Source organism: Pseudoliparis swirei, chromosome 1 (assembly GCF_029220125.1).
Source record: "Pseudoliparis swirei isolate HS2019 ecotype Mariana Trench chromosome 1, NWPU_hadal_v1, whole genome shotgun sequence".
Taxonomy (NCBI): domain Eukaryota; kingdom Metazoa; phylum Chordata; class Actinopteri; order Perciformes; family Liparidae; genus Pseudoliparis; species Pseudoliparis swirei.
Genome location: NC_079388.1, coordinates 19,808,655 through 19,826,154, shown reverse-complemented (window position 1 = coordinate 19,826,154; position 17,500 = coordinate 19,808,655). Strand labels below are relative to the sequence as shown.

General features: G+C 47.4%; 1 protein-coding gene across 1 annotated transcript in view; it reads left to right on the top strand.

Moving 5' to 3' along the window:
* grin2da (glutamate receptor, ionotropic, N-methyl D-aspartate 2D, a) overlaps positions 1 to 17,500 on the top strand; it is an 80,815-nt gene that overhangs the window by 52,587 nt on the left and 10,728 nt on the right. Inside the window, exons 10-15 of the mRNA XM_056426569.1 lie at positions 4,728 to 4,853; positions 6,499 to 6,611; positions 8,071 to 8,187; positions 8,573 to 8,733; positions 11,524 to 11,593; positions 12,811 to 12,928. Of these exons, the coding sequence (XP_056282544.1) occupies positions 4,728 to 4,853; positions 6,499 to 6,611; positions 8,071 to 8,187; positions 8,573 to 8,733; positions 11,524 to 11,593; positions 12,811 to 12,928 (705 nt within the window). The remainder of the gene's footprint in view (positions 1 to 4,727; positions 4,854 to 6,498; positions 6,612 to 8,070; positions 8,188 to 8,572; positions 8,734 to 11,523; positions 11,594 to 12,810; positions 12,929 to 17,500) is intronic.

Below are 17,500 nucleotides of genomic sequence, written 5' to 3'. Positions count from 1 at the left end.
GGAAGTGTGTGTGCAGGAAGTGGATGATGAAAACGCAGTGAACATGGATGCCAGTGTGCATCCATACAGGATGAGAGACGCTCTGATTGGCTGCCAGCCCTGGCCTTCCCTCTCATGAGTGCACTTGAGCAAGGCACCTTTTGTTGTTGTCTCTCTCCTCAAAGATGCCAATCTGGAGATCTGATTGGATGTTCCCAGCATCCAGATGTTTCTATTTATTTCTATTTCTTCAAGTAGGCGTCTCGTGACATGTCTGAGCTCGGAGAGATGGAAGGATGAGAGAAACTAAGAAACAATGAGAAAGAGGAGGATCAGGAAAGTGTGTGTGTGTGTGAGAGAGAGAGAGAGAGAGAGTCTTGTTGTGTGCAGATATAAACACAGAAGAGTGGGGTCGAGGTTCTGATGTTTTAATCTGGTTGACGTGCTGCTCAGCGTGTGTGTGTGTGTGTGTGTGTGTGTGTGTGTGTGTCTATGTGTGTGTGTCCAAAAAGTAACTCCATCATTAACCGACACACATCACACTGCGCTCCACGTTGGACACACTCCATCCACGAGCTGCCGGACCGTGTGTTGAATACCAGAATCTCTCCTTCAGCCTCGGGACAGGAACGTTCTCTGGATCTCCAGAACTCTCACTCCACAGGAAGGTTAGCAAGACCAGAGAGAGACAACAACAACAACAACAACAAACCTGAGAGGAAAAGGTGAAAAAGTTAAAAGGAACAATCGAGCGAAGAAGAAGTAGAAGAAGAAGAAGAAGAAGAAGAAGAAGAAGAAGAAGAAGAAGAAGAAGAAGAAGAAGAAGAAGTGAGTGTGAAGGAAAGACCTCCCGGACAATCACTGGCAGGCGGTTAGAGAGCGAGGAGGAGCGAGGAGGGAGGAGATAAGGAAAGGAGACTTTCATTGTGAGAATCGATTTGTCACATTCAGGAAATCGAGAAACGGAGGGATGAAGCGATGGAGGAGAGACTTCTGGTCGCCACGGCAACGACCTCTCTCCCCGATGAGCGTATCCATTCCACGTGAAGAATAAAGAATAGAACAACAAACAAACCAACATGTATTGTGTTCTCTTGAGCAACACATTGTTGTTGTTGTTGTTGTTGACCTCTGAGTCTTCGTGAACACAACGTGTGATTTAATATTTAAGGCTTCACTTTGAAGACATCGACTGAAAGATTGAATCTCACAAATGTGTTGTTGTTGTTGTTGTTGTGGAAGATTCTTCTAGAAGATGTTGTTTTATCTTTCATCCCCAGACCTGTGAGATAAAGACAACGTGTGTTTACATATAAATACACAAAGAAAGACAAATCACAAAGGTCATCGTGACTGATGACACACACACACACACATATACACACACACAGAATAGATGGAGGATAGAGGGTGGATAATAGATTCATGTCGTCGAGTGTTTTGCGTTCATGAAGTAACATGTTCTCACACTGTGTGTGTGTGTATCTGTGTGTGTGTATCTGTGTGTGTGTGTGTATTTGTGTGTGTGTGTGTGATTCCATCGACGCCTCGTGGAGCGACCAACACTCGTCTTCCAGGTGTGAATCACATCGATAACACACGACGTCGTCCTCATGAAACCCTCCAGCTGCGTGGCGGCGGCAGTTAGCCGTGTGATGTCGCCGTGTGATGTCGCCGTGTGATGTCACCGTGTGATGTCGCCGTGTGATGTCGCCGTGTGATGTCGCCGTGTGATGTCGCCGTGTGATGTCACCGTGTGATGTCGCCGTGTGATGTCGCCGTGTGATGTCACCGTGTGATGTCGCCGTGTGATGTCGCCGTGTGATGTCGCCGTGTGATGTCGCCGTGTGATGTCACCGTGTGATGTCGCCGTGTGATGTCGCCGTGTGATGTCGCCGTGTGATGTCACCGTGTGATGTCGCCGTGTGATGTCGCAATGTGATGTCGCCGTGTGATGTCACCGTGTGATGTCACCGTGTGATGTCGCCGTGTGATGTCGCCGTGTGATGTCACCGTGTGATGTCATCGTGTGATGTCGCCGTGTGATGTCATCGTGTGATGTCGCAATGTGATGTCACCGTGTGACACCGTGATGTCACCGTGTGATGTCACCGTGTGATGTCACCGTGTGATGTCATCGTGTGATGTCACCGTGTGATGTCGCCGTGTGATGTCATCGTGTGATGTCGCCGTGTGATGTCGCCGTGTGATGTCGCTGTGATGTCACCGTGTGATGTCCGTGTGATGTCGCTGATGTCCGTGTGATGTCGCCGTGTGATGTCGCGTGTGATGTCGCTGTGATGTCCGTGTGATGTCACCGTGTGATGTCGCCGTGTGATGTCGCCGTGATGTCGCGTGTGATGTCGCTGTGATGTCGCCGTGATGTCGCGTGTGATGTCACCGTGTGATGTCGCCGTGTGATGTCATCGTGTGATGTCGCCGTGTGATGTCATCGTGTGATGTCGCGTGTGATGTCACCGTGATGTCCGTGATGTCCGTGTGATGTCATCGTGTGATGTCACCGTGTGATGTCGCAATGTGATGTCACCGTGTGATGTTACCGTATGATGTCACCGTGTGATGTCACCGTGTGATGTCATCGTGTGATGTCATCGTGTGATGTCGCAATGTGATGTCACCGTGTGATGTCGCCGTGTGATGTCATCGTGTGATGTCGCCGTGTGATGTCGCAATGTGATGTCATCGTGTGATGTCACCGTGTGATGTCGCAATGTGATGTCACCGTGTGATGTCACCGTGTGATGTCGTGTGATGTCACCGTGTGATGTCGCCGTGTGATGTCGCCGTGTGATGTCGCCGTGTGATGTCGCAATGTGATGTCGCCGTGTGATGTCGCCGTGTGATGTCGCAATGTGATGTCACCGTGTGATGTCGCAATGTGATGTCACCGTGTGATGTCACCGTGTGATGTCGCCGTGTGATGTCGCCGTGTGATGTCGCCGTGTGATGTCGCCGTGTGATGTCGCCGTGTGATGTCGCCGTGTGATGTCACCGTGTGATGTCACCGTGTGATGTCGCAATGTGATGTCACCGTGTGATGTCGCCGTGTGATGTCATCGTGTGATGTCGCCGTGTGATTTCGCCGTGTGATGTCATCGTGTGATGTCGCAATGTGATGTCACCGTGTGATGTCATCGTGTGATGTCACCGTGTGATGTCACCGTGTGATGTCGCAATGTGATGTCACCGTGTGATGTCGCAATGTGATGTCACCGTGTGATGTCGCCGTGTGATGTCACCGTGTGATGTCGCCGTGTGATGTCGCAATGTGATGTCACCGTGTGATGTCGCAATGTGATGTCACCGTGTGATGTCGCCGTGTGATGTCGCCGTGTGATGCCGCCGTGTGATGTCGTCGTGTGATGTCACCGTGTGATGTCGCAATGTGATGTCACCGTGTGATGTCGCCGTGTGATGTCACCGTGTGATGTCGCAATGTGATGTCACCGTGTGATGTCGCCGTGTGATGTCGCCGTGTGATGTCACCGTGTGATGTCACCGTGTGATGTCATCGTGTGATGTCGCCGTGTGATGTCGCAATGTGATGTCACCGTGTGATGTCACCGTGTGATGTCGCAATGTGATGTCATCGTGTGATGTCACCGTGTGATGTCGCAATGTGATGTCACCGTGTGATGTCACCGTGTGATGTCGTCGTGCGATGTCGTCGTGCGATGTCGTCGTGCGATGTCGTCGTGCGATGTCGTCGTGTGATGTCACCGTGTGATGATGTCGGTGTGATGTCGCCGTGTGGTGATGTCGCCGTGTGATGTCCCGTGTGATGATGTCGCCGTGTGATGTCGTCGCCGTGTGATGTCGCGTGTGATGTCGCCGTGATGTCGCGATGTCGCTGCGTGATGTCGTCGTGTGATGTCGCCGTGTGATGCGATGTCACCGTGTGATGTCGCCGTGTGATGTCACCGTGTGATGTCGCAATGTGATGTCACCGTGTGATGTCACCGTGTGATGTCACCGTGTGATGTCGCCGTGTGATGTGACCGTGTGATGTCACCGTGTGATGTCATCGTGCGATGTCGTCGTGCGATGTCGTCGTGTGATGTCATCGTGTGATGTCACTGTCACACGTTCTGAGAGAACCAGAGGCCCTCTTGTTCCTGCAGCTGCGAGACGGGGATTAAACCTCTCGGCCCTCCGGCGCTCCGTGTGACAGGCCCCGAGGCCTCGGCAGCACATCGCCCCCCCTCCCTCTCCCCCCCTCCCTCTCCCCCCTTCTGGAGGTACGTTAAATGGTTTTAATGGATGAAACCCGACGGCGCTCCACCTGCACGTCTCTAAAAAGCCTCATTTTGTAAACGGCGAGCTGTTGGTGGCGATGACGTCCGGGGGGGGGGGGGGGGGGCGCCTTCCTCCCACGGACACCGTCACCTCTGCTGTTGATGGGATGCTCTTCACCTCCGTCACGCGGCACTGAGCTACTGCTCGTCGGCCAGAAAAAAATGGTGAACACATTACATTTTGGGGGCCTAAAGTGAATCTAAACTGGTGACATGGCGGCTGCTGCTGTTTCTTGTTTTCGGTGACGACTTGAGGAGGAATCAGAGAAGAGAAGAGAAGAGCTGGTCTGAGGGACCAATCACGTGTCTTTGTTTCCCTTCTGTCTAAAAGTCATTGCAATTAATGGAGGAGTTATTTATGTATTCATTTAGAAGCAGGAGCCGTATCTGATGTGTGTGTGTGTGTGTGTGTGTGTGTGTGTGTGTGTGCAGAGCCCTACAGCCCGGCCGTGTGGGTCATGATGTTCGTGATGTGTCTCTCAGTCGTCGCCGTCACCGTCTTCATCTTCGAGTTCTTCAGCCCCGTCGGGTACAACCGCAGCCTGCAGAGCGCCAAGAGTAAGAGTGTGTGTGTGTCTGTGTGTGTCTGTCTGTGTGCGTCTGTGTGTGTCTGTCTGTGTCTGTCTGTGTGTGTCTGTGTGTGTCTGTCTGTGTGCGTCTGTGTGTGTCTGTCTGTGTGTGTCTGTGTGTTTGTGTGTCTGTGTGTCTGTGTGTGTGTATCTGTCTGTGTCTGTGTGTATCTGTGTGTGTCTGTGTGTGTGTGTGTGTGTGTCTGTGTGTGTGCGTCTGTGTGTCTGTGTGTCTGTGTGCGTCTGTGTGTGTGTCTGTGTGTCTGTGTGCGTCTGTGTGTGTGTCTGTGTATCTGTGTGTGTCTGTGTGTGTCTGTCTGTGTGTATCTGTGTGTCTGTGTGTGTCTGTGTGTCTGTGTGTCTGTGTGTATCTGTGTGTGTGTCTGTGTGTGTCTGTCTGTGTGTATCTGTGTGTCTGTGTGTGTCTGTGTGTGTGTCTGTGTGTGTGTGTCTCTGTGTGTCTGTCTGTGTGTACGTCTGTGTGTGTCTGTCTGTGTGTGTCTGTGTGTGTCTGTGTGTGTGTGTGTCTGTATGTGTCTGTCTGTGTGTGTCTGTGTGTCTGTCTGTGTGTGTCTGTGTGTGTGTGTCTGTATGTCTGTCTGTGTGTGTCTGTGTGTCTGTCTGTGTGTATGTGTGTGCGTGTGCGTGTGTGTCTGTCTGTGTGCGTCTGTGTGTGTGTGCGTGTGTCTGTGTGTGTGTGTGTCTCTGTCTGTGTGTGTGTTTGTGTGTGTGTCTGTGTGTGTGTGTGTCTGTGTGTGTGTCTGTCTGTGTGTGTGTCTGTGTGTGTCTGTATGTGTGTATGTGTGTGTGTGTGTGTCTCTGTCTGTGTGTGTGTCTGTGTGTGTCTGTGTGTTTGTGTGTGTCTGTGTGTGTGTCTCTCTGTGTGTGTGCGTCTGTGTGTGTCTGTCTATGTGTGTGTCTGTGTGTGTCTGTGTGTCTGTGTGTGTGTCTGTCTGTGTGCGTATGTGTGTGTCTGTCTATGTGTGTGTCTGTGTATGTCTGTCTGTGTGTGTGTCTGTGTGTGTGTCTGTGTGTGTCTGTGTGTGTGTCTGTCTGTGTGTGTGTGTGTGTCTGTGTGTGTGTCTGTCTGTGTGTGTGTCTGTCTGTCTGTGTCTGTGTGTTTGTGTGTGTGTGTGTCTGTGTGTGTATCTGTCTGTGTGTGTGCATCTGTGTGTGTCTGTCTGTGTGTGTGTCTGTGTGTTTCTGTGTGTCTGTCTGTCTGTGTGTGTATGTGTGTGTGTGTCTGTGTGCGTGTGTTTGTGTGTGTGTGTGTGTGTGTTTCTGTGTGTTTGTCTGTCTGTGTGTTTCTTTGGGTGTGTGTGTTTCTGTGTGTCTGTCTGTCTGTGTGTTTCTTTGTGTGTGTGTTTCTGTGTGTCTGTCTGTCTGTGTGTGTATGTGTGTGTGTGTGTCTGTGTGTGTGTGTTTGTCTGTCTGTGTGTTTCTTTGTGTGTGTGTGTTTCTGTGTGTCTGTCTGTCTGTGTGTGTATGTGTCTGTGTCTGTGTGTGTGTGTCTGTCTGTCTGTGTGTGTATGTGTGTGTGTCTGTGTGCGTGTGTTTGTCTGTCTGTGTGTTTCTTTGTGTGTGTGTGTCTGTCTGTGTGTGACCCCCCTCCTAACTGCCCACCTCCCCCTCAGAGTCCGGCGGCTCCAAGTTCACCATCGGTAAGTCGGTGTGGCTGCTCTGGGCGCTGGTGTTCAACAACTCGGTCCCCGTGGAGAACCCCAGAGGAACCACCAGCAAGATCATGGTGAGCCACCGATTGGCCAACGGAGGCCAGGGGCCTTTCTAGGATTCAAATATATTCATAAATATAAAAATATATATATTTTAAAAATAATTAAAACAATTATATATATATTTATATAACATGTTTTAATAAATATAAATATAAATATATTATACATATAAACATGTAAATAATTTTTCAGAATAAGATCTAGGATTCTGAAAAACTATATCTATATATATAAATGTATTCATATTTTTCCAGAACAAGATCATTGTTATAGTTTTAATAAAAACTGAACCTGTACTTCATATTCGAGGAACTCTTGATTGTTGATTGTCTGAGTATTTAAACTTTTATGCGACTTCACTTCCAAACGAGGGCAAAATATGGTTAAAAATATAATACTTTGAGTTTTATGATCCGGCGCAATCAGCTCAAGAGTTTCATTCTACTTGTTTCACAGCGGCGGCGTTTTTAATACCTGCTGTTACTCACACACACACACACACACACACACACACACACACACACACACACACACACACACACACACACACACACACACACACACACACACACACACACACACACACACACACACACACACACACACACACACACTGCAGAGCCAGGAGCCACAGGAGGTGTCTTTCCACTACAAGCCCAATCATCACAAGAGCTCATTTGCGTCTCAGAAGGGGGGGGGGGGGGGGTATGTGATGTCCTCGCTCTTTTTTTCTTCTTTTTCTTTTCTTTTTTTTCTAAATTTTATTATAAGACAAAACATAGACATAACACCTAGAGGACAATAAACAATGCAGACGACAAAACAATGGACATAACATCATAAAGTCAGAGTATTTGTGGAAAACAAAACAAAAAAACAACAACAAAAACAAACAAAACAAACATAATAATAATAATTAGAAGGAGAAGAAGAAAGAAAGACAGATGCATGTGTACATGTGTATATGTGTGTGCGTGTGCATTATGAATTAACTAATAAATAAGAGCTGTTTTTTTAATCTCTTTTCTCACGACCCTCCGTCCATCATTGGTGCAGATGTATAAACAAGCAAAGTTTTTCCACCAAAATACCAAATTAATATGTCTGTCTGTAAAAGTACCACATCGTCCTCTGAATCGAAGTAGAAATATCAAAGTTGCATACAAGGTAAATACTCGTACAATCAGAGTATAAGTAACGGTACAAATGTTATGTTAAACATTAATGTGTGACTGTGACGGTCATAATAAGATACGATGATGTCAGGCTCTAAATAAAGAGGTTATGTGATGATGAATTGAGTGACATTGAGTGTTTGCACTGACACACAAACACGACTCGAGCCTCGGGGCGAGTCACGGCCGTGAGAAATGAACACGGTGTCGCCGGGAGAATCTTTAACAACAACTTCCTGTCAGACCGAGTCCTCATTGAACTCCCCCCCCCCCCCCTCCCTCCGTCCCCTTACAGGTGCTGGTGTGGGCTTTCTTCGCCGTCATCTTCCTGGCCTCCTACACCGCCAACCTGGCTGCCTTCATGATCCAGGAGGAGTACATCGACACAGTGTCGGGGCTGTCGGATAAGAAGGTACGCCATGTGTCGGGGTGGGGGGGGGGGGGGTGTCGGGGGGCATTTAGGTGACCCCGATGTGAATATTTATGTTGGTGACCCCGATGTGAATCTTTAAAAAGTAAAAAGAACGAGGCGGGAAAGGGGTTCTTTGGTTTCTGGTGGTTAATGTTGAGCTTTTGTTTTGAAGGGCAATAGCAAAAAAGTTAACGTATACATTTCATGAAAGTACAGGTATTTGTCTCTTTATTTATTATTGACTTAGTTTTATGTCTGTATACTTTGTAATATGCAAAGTTCTCAATAAAGATAATTAAAAAAAATACTCCTTCTGCTCTGACACTTTAACACCTCCTCTCTTTCACCCCTCACCCCCCCCCCTCCCCCACCATTCTGTACGTAGTTCCAGAAGCCGACTGAGCAGTACCCGCCGCTGCGTTTCGGAACGGTGCCGAACGGCAGTACGGAGGAGAACATCCGCTCCAACTACCCCAACATGCACCAGTACATGATCCGGAACAACCAGAAGGGGGTGGAGGAGGCCATCGAGAACCTCAAGTCTGGGTAAGGCAAGGGAGAAAGAGAGTTAAAGATAAGCATGTGACTACTCCGCCAAGTGGTGGAGCGACGCACTGCGTGATGATGAAGGTATCACGAAGGTCTCACGAAGGTATCAAGAAGGTATCACGAAGGTATCAAGAAGGTCTCACGAAGGTATCACGAAGGTCTCACGAAGCTATCAAGAAGGTATCACGAAGGTATCAAGAAGGGGTATCAAGAAGGTATCACGAAGGTATCAAGAAGGTATCACGAAGGTATCAAGAAGGTATCAAGAAATTATCAAGAATGTATCAAGAAGGTATCAAGAAGGTATCAAGAAGGTATCACGAAGGTATCAAGAAGGTATCAAGAAGGTATCACGAAGGTCTCACGAAGGTATCAAGAAGGTATCACGAAGGTATCACGAAGGTATCAAGAAGGGGTATCAAGAAGGTATCAAGAAAGTATCAAGAAAGTATCAAGAAGGTATCACGAAGGTATCAAGAAGGGGTATCAAGAAGGTATCACGAAGGTATCAAGAAGGTATCACGAAGGTATCAAGAAGGTATCACGAAGGTATCACGAAGGTATCAAGAAGGTATCACGAAGGTATCAAGAAGGTATCAAGAAGGTATCACGAAGGTCTCACGAAGGTATCAAGAAGGTATCACGAAGGTATCACGAAGGTATCAAGAAGGGGTATCAAGAAGGTATCACGAAGGTATCAAGAAGGTATCACGAAGGTATCAAGAAGGTATCACGAAGGTATCAAGAAGGTATCACGAAGGTATCAAGAAGGTATCACGAAGGTATCAAGAAGGTATCAAGAAGGTATCACGAAGGTATCAAGAAGGTATCACGAAGGTATCAAGAAGGTATCAAGAAGGTATCAAGAAGGTATCACGAAGGTATCAAGAAGGTATCACGAAGGTATCAAGAACGTATCACGAAGGTATTAAGAAGAAGAACAACAAGAACAACACTAAAAAGAAGAAGAAGAAGAAGAAGAAGAAGGGGATTTTAAATAACATGCTAGCAGCAGCCACAGTGCAGGGGGGAAAAAACCCGCCACCTCAGCACCGACTGCCACTCTGACGCCTCTTTACTCATGGAGGGAGGTTTATTATCTGGGGGGGGGGGGGGGGGGGTGAAAAGAGGTGGAGGAGGAGGAGGAAGAGGTGGAGGAGGAGGAGGAGTGATGCTAGGAGATGCAGATGAGGGTTCAAGTGTTTAATGGGAGGAGCAAACCCACGCGAGCGGCAGCGTCCTTTGCAGTATTTGACGTACCGTGTTATTAAAATCTCCCATGATGCATTCCTTCCCCTCCTCCGCCTTGTCCCTCTTACATCTTCTTCTGTCTCTCTCCCTCTCTTCTCTTGATCATCCCTCTCTCACTATTGGCCATTTATCCGTGTTCTGTCTTTCCACCTGATGTTATTTCATGGAGGAAACATGTTAACGCAGTGAGCGACTCCTCTTCCTCCTCTTCCTCCTCTCCCCCCGCCCTTTTCCCGTTTTATGATCTTTTCCTTATTAACTTATCTTTGCTTCTGCTTTTCCCTCCTGCTCCCTCGCTCCTCATATTATCTTCTAACCCCCTCTCTCACCATCACACCTGTCCTCCTCCTCCTCCTCCTCCTCCTCCTCCTCCTACTCAGGTCATAATGCAGCGTCCTGAGTGTGAATATGAATCAACGTGAAGTTGGAGAGCGGGTGGAGTCACAGCTGCGTCCTCCGTAGTTACATGATGAAAAGTTTCATAAATATATATATATATATGTTCATGTATATATCTATATACATATATATGTATTTATAAATATATATACTCGATATAAATATCTATATATATTTATATAAATATATACATATATATGTACTGTATATTGTATATATATAAATATATATTTATATAAATATGTATATAAATATACACATTAACATATATATTTTCAGAATACATATTTTTTTATAAATATATATACATATTTATATATATTAATATATGTATGTATATATTAATATCAACAGCAAAAAAACAACAACAAAAATATCCCCATAATGTAGGAAGAATGTAGGTTTTTATTTATATTTTATATTATTATTGTGAAGTAGATGCTAGGTGCTGTGATCACAGAGCAACGCACACAGTGTGCAGTGAGTGTGTATTTACTCCCGCGAGGTCGTGAGGTCACCGGCGACGTGGCGTTAAAGTCTGAAACCGTCGCGCACGGCGAGTCCTCGAGGAAACGACATTCAGGGACTGCAGCGCATCAGAAAAATAACGTTGTTTTTCGATATGAAGAAGACGCGGTCCGGAGAGGCGGAGCAACGCTGAAGGCTCTAATTCCATCAAGAATATAAAACACTACATAGTTCTTACAGAAATAATGAGTTTAATAATCCAGCTGCTCGCCCCCCCCCCCCCCCTGCAGCCTGTTCTACGTTCATGAATCCCGTCTTACCTCCGTGTACCGGTGTGTTTCCTCCACCTGAGAACCTCAAACACGGCGTTTAAATGTGTGTTTTGTGTGATGTTATGCATATAAAAACACAAAAAAGCGTCGCAAATAAGCGCACACGAGACGGTTCACATCTGGATGATCTTGTTTCACACATCTGGATGAACTAGTTGTTATACAGACACACATCTGGATTACCTGATGTCCTATGCTCACACATCTGGATTAATGTGTGACATATATTCAGACATATGGATTAACTCGCTTCATACACGCACACATCTGGATTAATTTATGTCATACACACATATCTGGATTAACTTGTTTCCTTTCCTCCTTTCCTTCCCTGCAGGAAGCTGGACGCCTTCATCTACGACGCCGCGGTGCTGAACTACATGGCGAGGAAGGACGAGGGCTGCAAGGTGAGATACAGGTGTCTCTCTCCCTCTCCCTCTCTCCCTCTCTCTCTCTTTCTCTCTTCACGTGTTCTTCACGTGTTCCTCTCATGTTCTTCACGTGTTCCTCACATGTTCTTCTCGTGTTCTTCACATGTTCTTCACGTGTTCTTCTCATGTTCTTCACATGTTCCTCACATGTTCCTCTCATTTTCTTCTCGTGTTCCTCACATGTTCTTCACATGTTCTTCACGTGTTCTTCTCGTGTTCTTCACGTGTTCCTCTCATTTTCTTCTCGTGTTCCTCACGTGTTCTTCACATGTTTCTCACGTGTTCTTCTCGTGTTCCTCATGTGTTTTTCTCGTGTTCCTCTCATGTTCTTCTCGTGTTCCTCATGTGTTCTTCACATGTTCCTCACGTGTTCTTCTCGTGTTCCTCACGTGTTCTTCACGTGTTCTTCACGTGTTCTTCACATGTTCTTCACGTGTTCTTCACGTGTTCTTCACATGTTCTTCACGTGTTCTTCTCGTGTTCCTCACATGTTCCTCTCATTTTCTTCTCGTGTTCCTCACATGTTCTTCACATGTTCTTCACGTGTTCTTCTCGTGTTCCTCACATGTTCTTCACATGTTCTTCACGTGTTCTTCTCGTGTTCCTCTCATTTTCTTCTCGTGTTCCTCACGTGTTCTTCACATGTTCCTCACGTGTTCTTCTCGTGTTCCTCACGTGTTCTTCTCGTGTTCCTCATGTGTTCTTCTCGTGTTCCTCATGTGTTCTTCACATGTTCCTCACGTGTTCTTCTCGTGTTCCTCACGTGTTCTTCTCATGTTCTTCTCGTGTTCCTCATGTGTTCTTCACATGTTCCTCACGTGTTCTTCTCGTGATCCTCACGTGTTCTTCTAGTGTTCCTCACGTGTTCTTCTCATGTTCTTCTCGTGTTCCTCATGTGTTCTTCACATGTTCCTCACGTTCCTCTCGTGTTCCTCACATGTTCTTCTCGTGTTCCTCACGTGTTCTTCACATATTCCTCACATGTTCCTCTCGTGTTCCTCACGTGTTCTTCACATGTTCCTCACTTGTTCCTCTCGTGTTCCTCACGTGTTCCTCTCGTGTTCCTCACGTGTTCTTCACATGTTCCTCACATGTTCCTCTCGTGTTCTTCTCATGTTCTTCTCGTGTTCCTCACATGTTCCTCTCGTGTTCCTCTCGTGTTCCTCACGTGTTCTTCTCCTGTTCTCCACCAGGTGATGACCATCGGCTCGGGGAAGGTCTTCGCCACCACGGGTTACGGCATCGCCCTCAACAAGAACTCACGCTGGAAACGACCTCTGGACCTCGCGCTGCTGCAGCTGGTCGGAGACGGTGAGACGGGGACACGTGTGTGTGTGTGAGTGTGTGTGTGAGTGTGTGTCGGTGTGTGTGTGTGAGTGTGTGTGTGTGAGTGTGTGTAGGTGTGTAGGTGTGTGTGTGTGTAGAAGTAGCATGAGTGTCAGTGGAGAAAATAAGGACAGGAAGGTTTTAAGGCACAAAGAAAGAGATCAATACAGGAAGAGGAGGAGGAAGAGTAAAGGATGTGTGAGCTCTGTTGAAGCTGTCACACACACACACACACATCACCACCATCCTCATCATCATCATCATCATCATCATCATCAATAAGTTACAAAGATGGCGTGGCTGTGTCCAGTCGCCGTCGCGGCAGCTCCAAACCACTGTGCGCTTTTTAGTTTTGTGTTTATTTTTAATATTTTCTTTGCCACAAACACATCGCAACTAACAAGTACTTGACCACAGCACACTTTTGGACATAAACTTCTGCGCAAACAAGGTTTTGTCCACTTGCCATCGATCCAATGGCGGCAGAGATCGTGCTGGTCTAAACCGCAGGAGCCAGCAGTGGACTGCGAAAACATCGAGGGATCGAGCGGACATCAACAGACTGAGAGTTCACCCACTGTCCACCTTGCCCAGCATCCTTCTTGCTAACGTCCAGTCTCTGGAAAATAAGATGGATGATTTTAGGGCAACTCAGATTCCAACGGGACATGCGGGATTGTAACATCTTTTGTCTGACGGAACTTGGCTGACCCGCTGGTGCGGATCGAGTCATATGTCCAACCGAGTCCTTCTCTGTTTTCCGTGCAGACAGAACGGAAGAGTCTGGTAAATCTAAGGGTGGAGGGTCTGCTTCATGACAAACAACATGTGGTGCGACCCCAAGAACATTAAGACTCTTTCTCGTTCCTGCTCGAACCTGGAACATCTGACGATCTCATGCCGTCCATTCTACCTTCCCGGGAGTTCAGCTCGGTCATCACCACAGCCGTCTACATTCCACCACAAGCGGACACCGGCGTAGCACTATCGGACCTACATGATGTGTTATGTCGGCATCAGAACAAGTATCCGGCGGCTGTGGTGGTGGCTGGGGGCTTTAACAAGGCAAACCTAAAAAAAGTCATGCCGGACTTTCACCAGCACATTACGTGTGCTACCAGAGGAAAGAACGTTGGACCACTGCTATACGCCATTCAAGAGAGGCTATAAGGCTGTCTCTCTCCTCCGTTAGGAAATCAGACCATGCCGCCATTTTTCTGCTTCCGGAGTATAAACAAAGGATCGCGCGGGAAGCGGTAGTGACGAGGAACGTAATGCGGTGGTCTGACCAATCAGAGGCTGAGCTACAGGACGCTCTGAGTATCGTTGACTGGGACATGATCCAATCCAGTTCCAGTGACGTCAGCGAGTTTGCGGAAGTAGCAATGAGCCTCATAGCAACGCTAACGGACACCATCGTCCCCACGGTAAAAGTTAGGGTCTTTCCTAATCAAAAGCCGTGGGTTGATAGATCCATCCGTGAAGCTGTGAACGCCCGCATTGCTGCCTATAACTCCGGTCTTGTATCCGGCAACATGGACAGTACAAGGCAGCGGTCTATGGACTGAGGAGGTCGGTGAAGTACGCCAAAAGAAGGTACCGAGACAGAGTGGAATCCCAGATGGAGCAGCGCGACACCAGGCGCCTATGGCAGGGCTACGGACTATCACAAACTACCAGAGCAGACCCCGCAATGGTGAGTGCCGACGCATCCCTAGCGGACGACCTGAACTCATTTTATGCACGGTTTGAGGCTAGCAACAACAGCGCTAGCTCGCTGAGCTCGCCGGCTAACAACAACACCGTTAGCGTAGCCGAGGTGAGTTCTACCGCTGGGGATGAACACACACTCTCTGTGACCGAGCACAGTGTGAGGAGGGCTCTGTTGAGGGTGAACACCAGGAAAGCTGCAGGTCCAGATGGCATATCTGGGCGAGTACTGAAGACCTGTGCTAACCAGCTAGCTCCAGTGTTCACCACAATATTCAACCTCTCCTGGCTGAGTCCGTGGTCCCCGCCTGCTTCAAGAGATCCACTATTGTCCCTGTGCCCAAGAATGCTTCTCCAGCATGTATGAATGACTACCGACGTGGCCCTCACCTCGGTGGTCATGAAATGCTTTGAGAGGCTGATAAAGGACTACATCTGCGCCTTCCTCCCTTCCTCCATGGACCCGCTGCAGTTTGCTTATCGCCCAAACAGATCCACGGATGATGCTGTCTCCCAGGTACTGCACACCACACTCTCTCATCTGGACAGCCAGAGGGGGCTATGTGAGACTACTGTTCATTGATTATAGTTCAGCTTTCAACACCATAGTCCCCTCAGACTGGCCGGCAAGCTGATTGAGCTGGGTCTGAACACCCCCTGTGTGCTTGGATCCTGGACTTCCTGACCGCCAGGCCACAGGTGGTCAGGGTGGGCAGACACACCTCCAAATCCCTCACCCTGAACACAGGATCCCCCCAGGGTTGCGTCCTCAGCCCCTACTGTACTCCCTGTACACACATGACTGTGTGGCCAGGTTCAACTCAATACCATCATCAAGTTTGCGGATGACACAGTGGTGGTGGGCCTGATCTCCGACAACGGAGAAGGCCTACCTGGAGGAAGTTGCTGATCTGTCACTCTGGTGCCAGGACAACAGCCTCATCATGAATGTCACCAAAACTAAGGAGCTGATTGTGGACTTTAGGAAGGTACAACAACAGAGGACGTACTCACCACTGGGGATTAACGGGACTACTGTGGAGAGGGTGAGCGGGTATAAATACCTGGGAGTCCACATCACCGAGGATCTGACATGGTCAACAAACACAGACACTCTGGTGAGAAAGGCAAGGCAGCGCCTCTACCACCTCAGGCAGCTGAGGAAATTTAAAGTTTCCCAGAGGAGCCTTCTACTCTGGAGCTGTAGAGAGCGACCAGACAGGAAGCATCACAACCTGGTTTGGCGACTGCTCCGCTCAGGGCAGGAAGGCGCTAAGGCAGAGAGAAAGAGATCCCAATACAGGAAGAGGAGGAGGAAGAGCCATCAGGATGTGTGAGCTCTCTTGAAGGACCACCACACAACACACACACACACACACACACACACACACACACACACACACACACACACACACACACACACACACACACTGTTGTTTTTATTTGTAAATAGTGTACTTGTTGCCTGCACATTCCTGCTGAGCATTGCCACTGCACCCTGTGTGTGTATGTGACAAATAAAACATCTTGAATCTTGAATCTTGAATTAAAGAAGCCAAAGGAAAACAATTCTTCTTATTCTTCTTCTTCTTCCTCTTCTTCTTCTCGAGGGTGGAGACCAAATACAACCATATAGAGTTATAAATGTCAAACTGTGACATTGAGGGACATTTATAATAAAATGGGACAGAATATGGAAGAAAAAGTAATTATTTTTAAAAGGTTGGATCCAAATATAAAACAAACTCATATTACAGTTTTTCTCCATTGCTTTGGCTCAATTCTTGAAACAGAAATGACATTCTCAAAACAACTCGTGCAAATCTCCAAACCACTGGGCACTTGTTCACAACAGATTTGAATTTCTCATTCCTTTAATCAAATTGCAATTGTTTTAGAAACTCCTTGCAAATGACAAGTACAGTTGCCTACAGCTTGCACACATTTCAAATGATTTAGCACATCTGTGCAAACGGTTCGGTACAATTGCCTTCAGTTAGCCCAATTACCAATTGAATACATCTTGCTGGTCTAAACCGACTGTTGCTTCTCAGTCAAGTGGTTGTTCTCTGCAAATCCTCTTGGCATCATTTCCTTGTGTACATCATCACCTGCACAATAGTTCACTCCTCTGTCAAAATCGTTCAGGCACACAATACCATGAAAAATGTCATGGTATATTCTGTAATATGGATCTCTTGGATCATCGGCTTCATTTTCAGGTGCAACTAGAACTGTACTCATCAAGGGGGAGTTTCTCACATCCGATCACCAATCACACAGTAACTTTAGTGAGCTGACAGGTGCTATCCAGGAGTATAAATGCTTCCATCAAATATCTAGGGCTTGACAAAGTTCAGTACAGTTTACAGTATGAACATGGAAGCACCTGGCCAGGTAAACGAACAAGGGCAACTGCCTGTTCGAGGAAGAGGAGGAAGAAGAAGAGGAAGAGGAGCAAGGGTGCGTGGTGGTGGAGGGTGTATGAGCATCGGGCTCTAAACCAGAGGTCCCTTCTCCAGGCAATGGATGCTGCTTGTGCCGATGTCACAGCAGACCGGTGCAGGGGATGGTTGGGGCATGCACGGCGATTCTTACTGTCATAATTTCCATGGCAAGATAAGTGCAATACAGTATGTGATGTGAAACCTTGTTGGCTCCTCTTGAATGAATCTTTTTTCTGTTTGATACACATAGTATTCTGGAAAGAAAACATCTCCTACAGTAACCATTCAGTGTCAAAGGACTAAGCCAAGATTGAAATGTGCACATGAGGGATATTTCTATGGTCCACTGCCATACTGACAAAACATCTAAACATTTTGACCTGCAGTGTTTAAACAATGA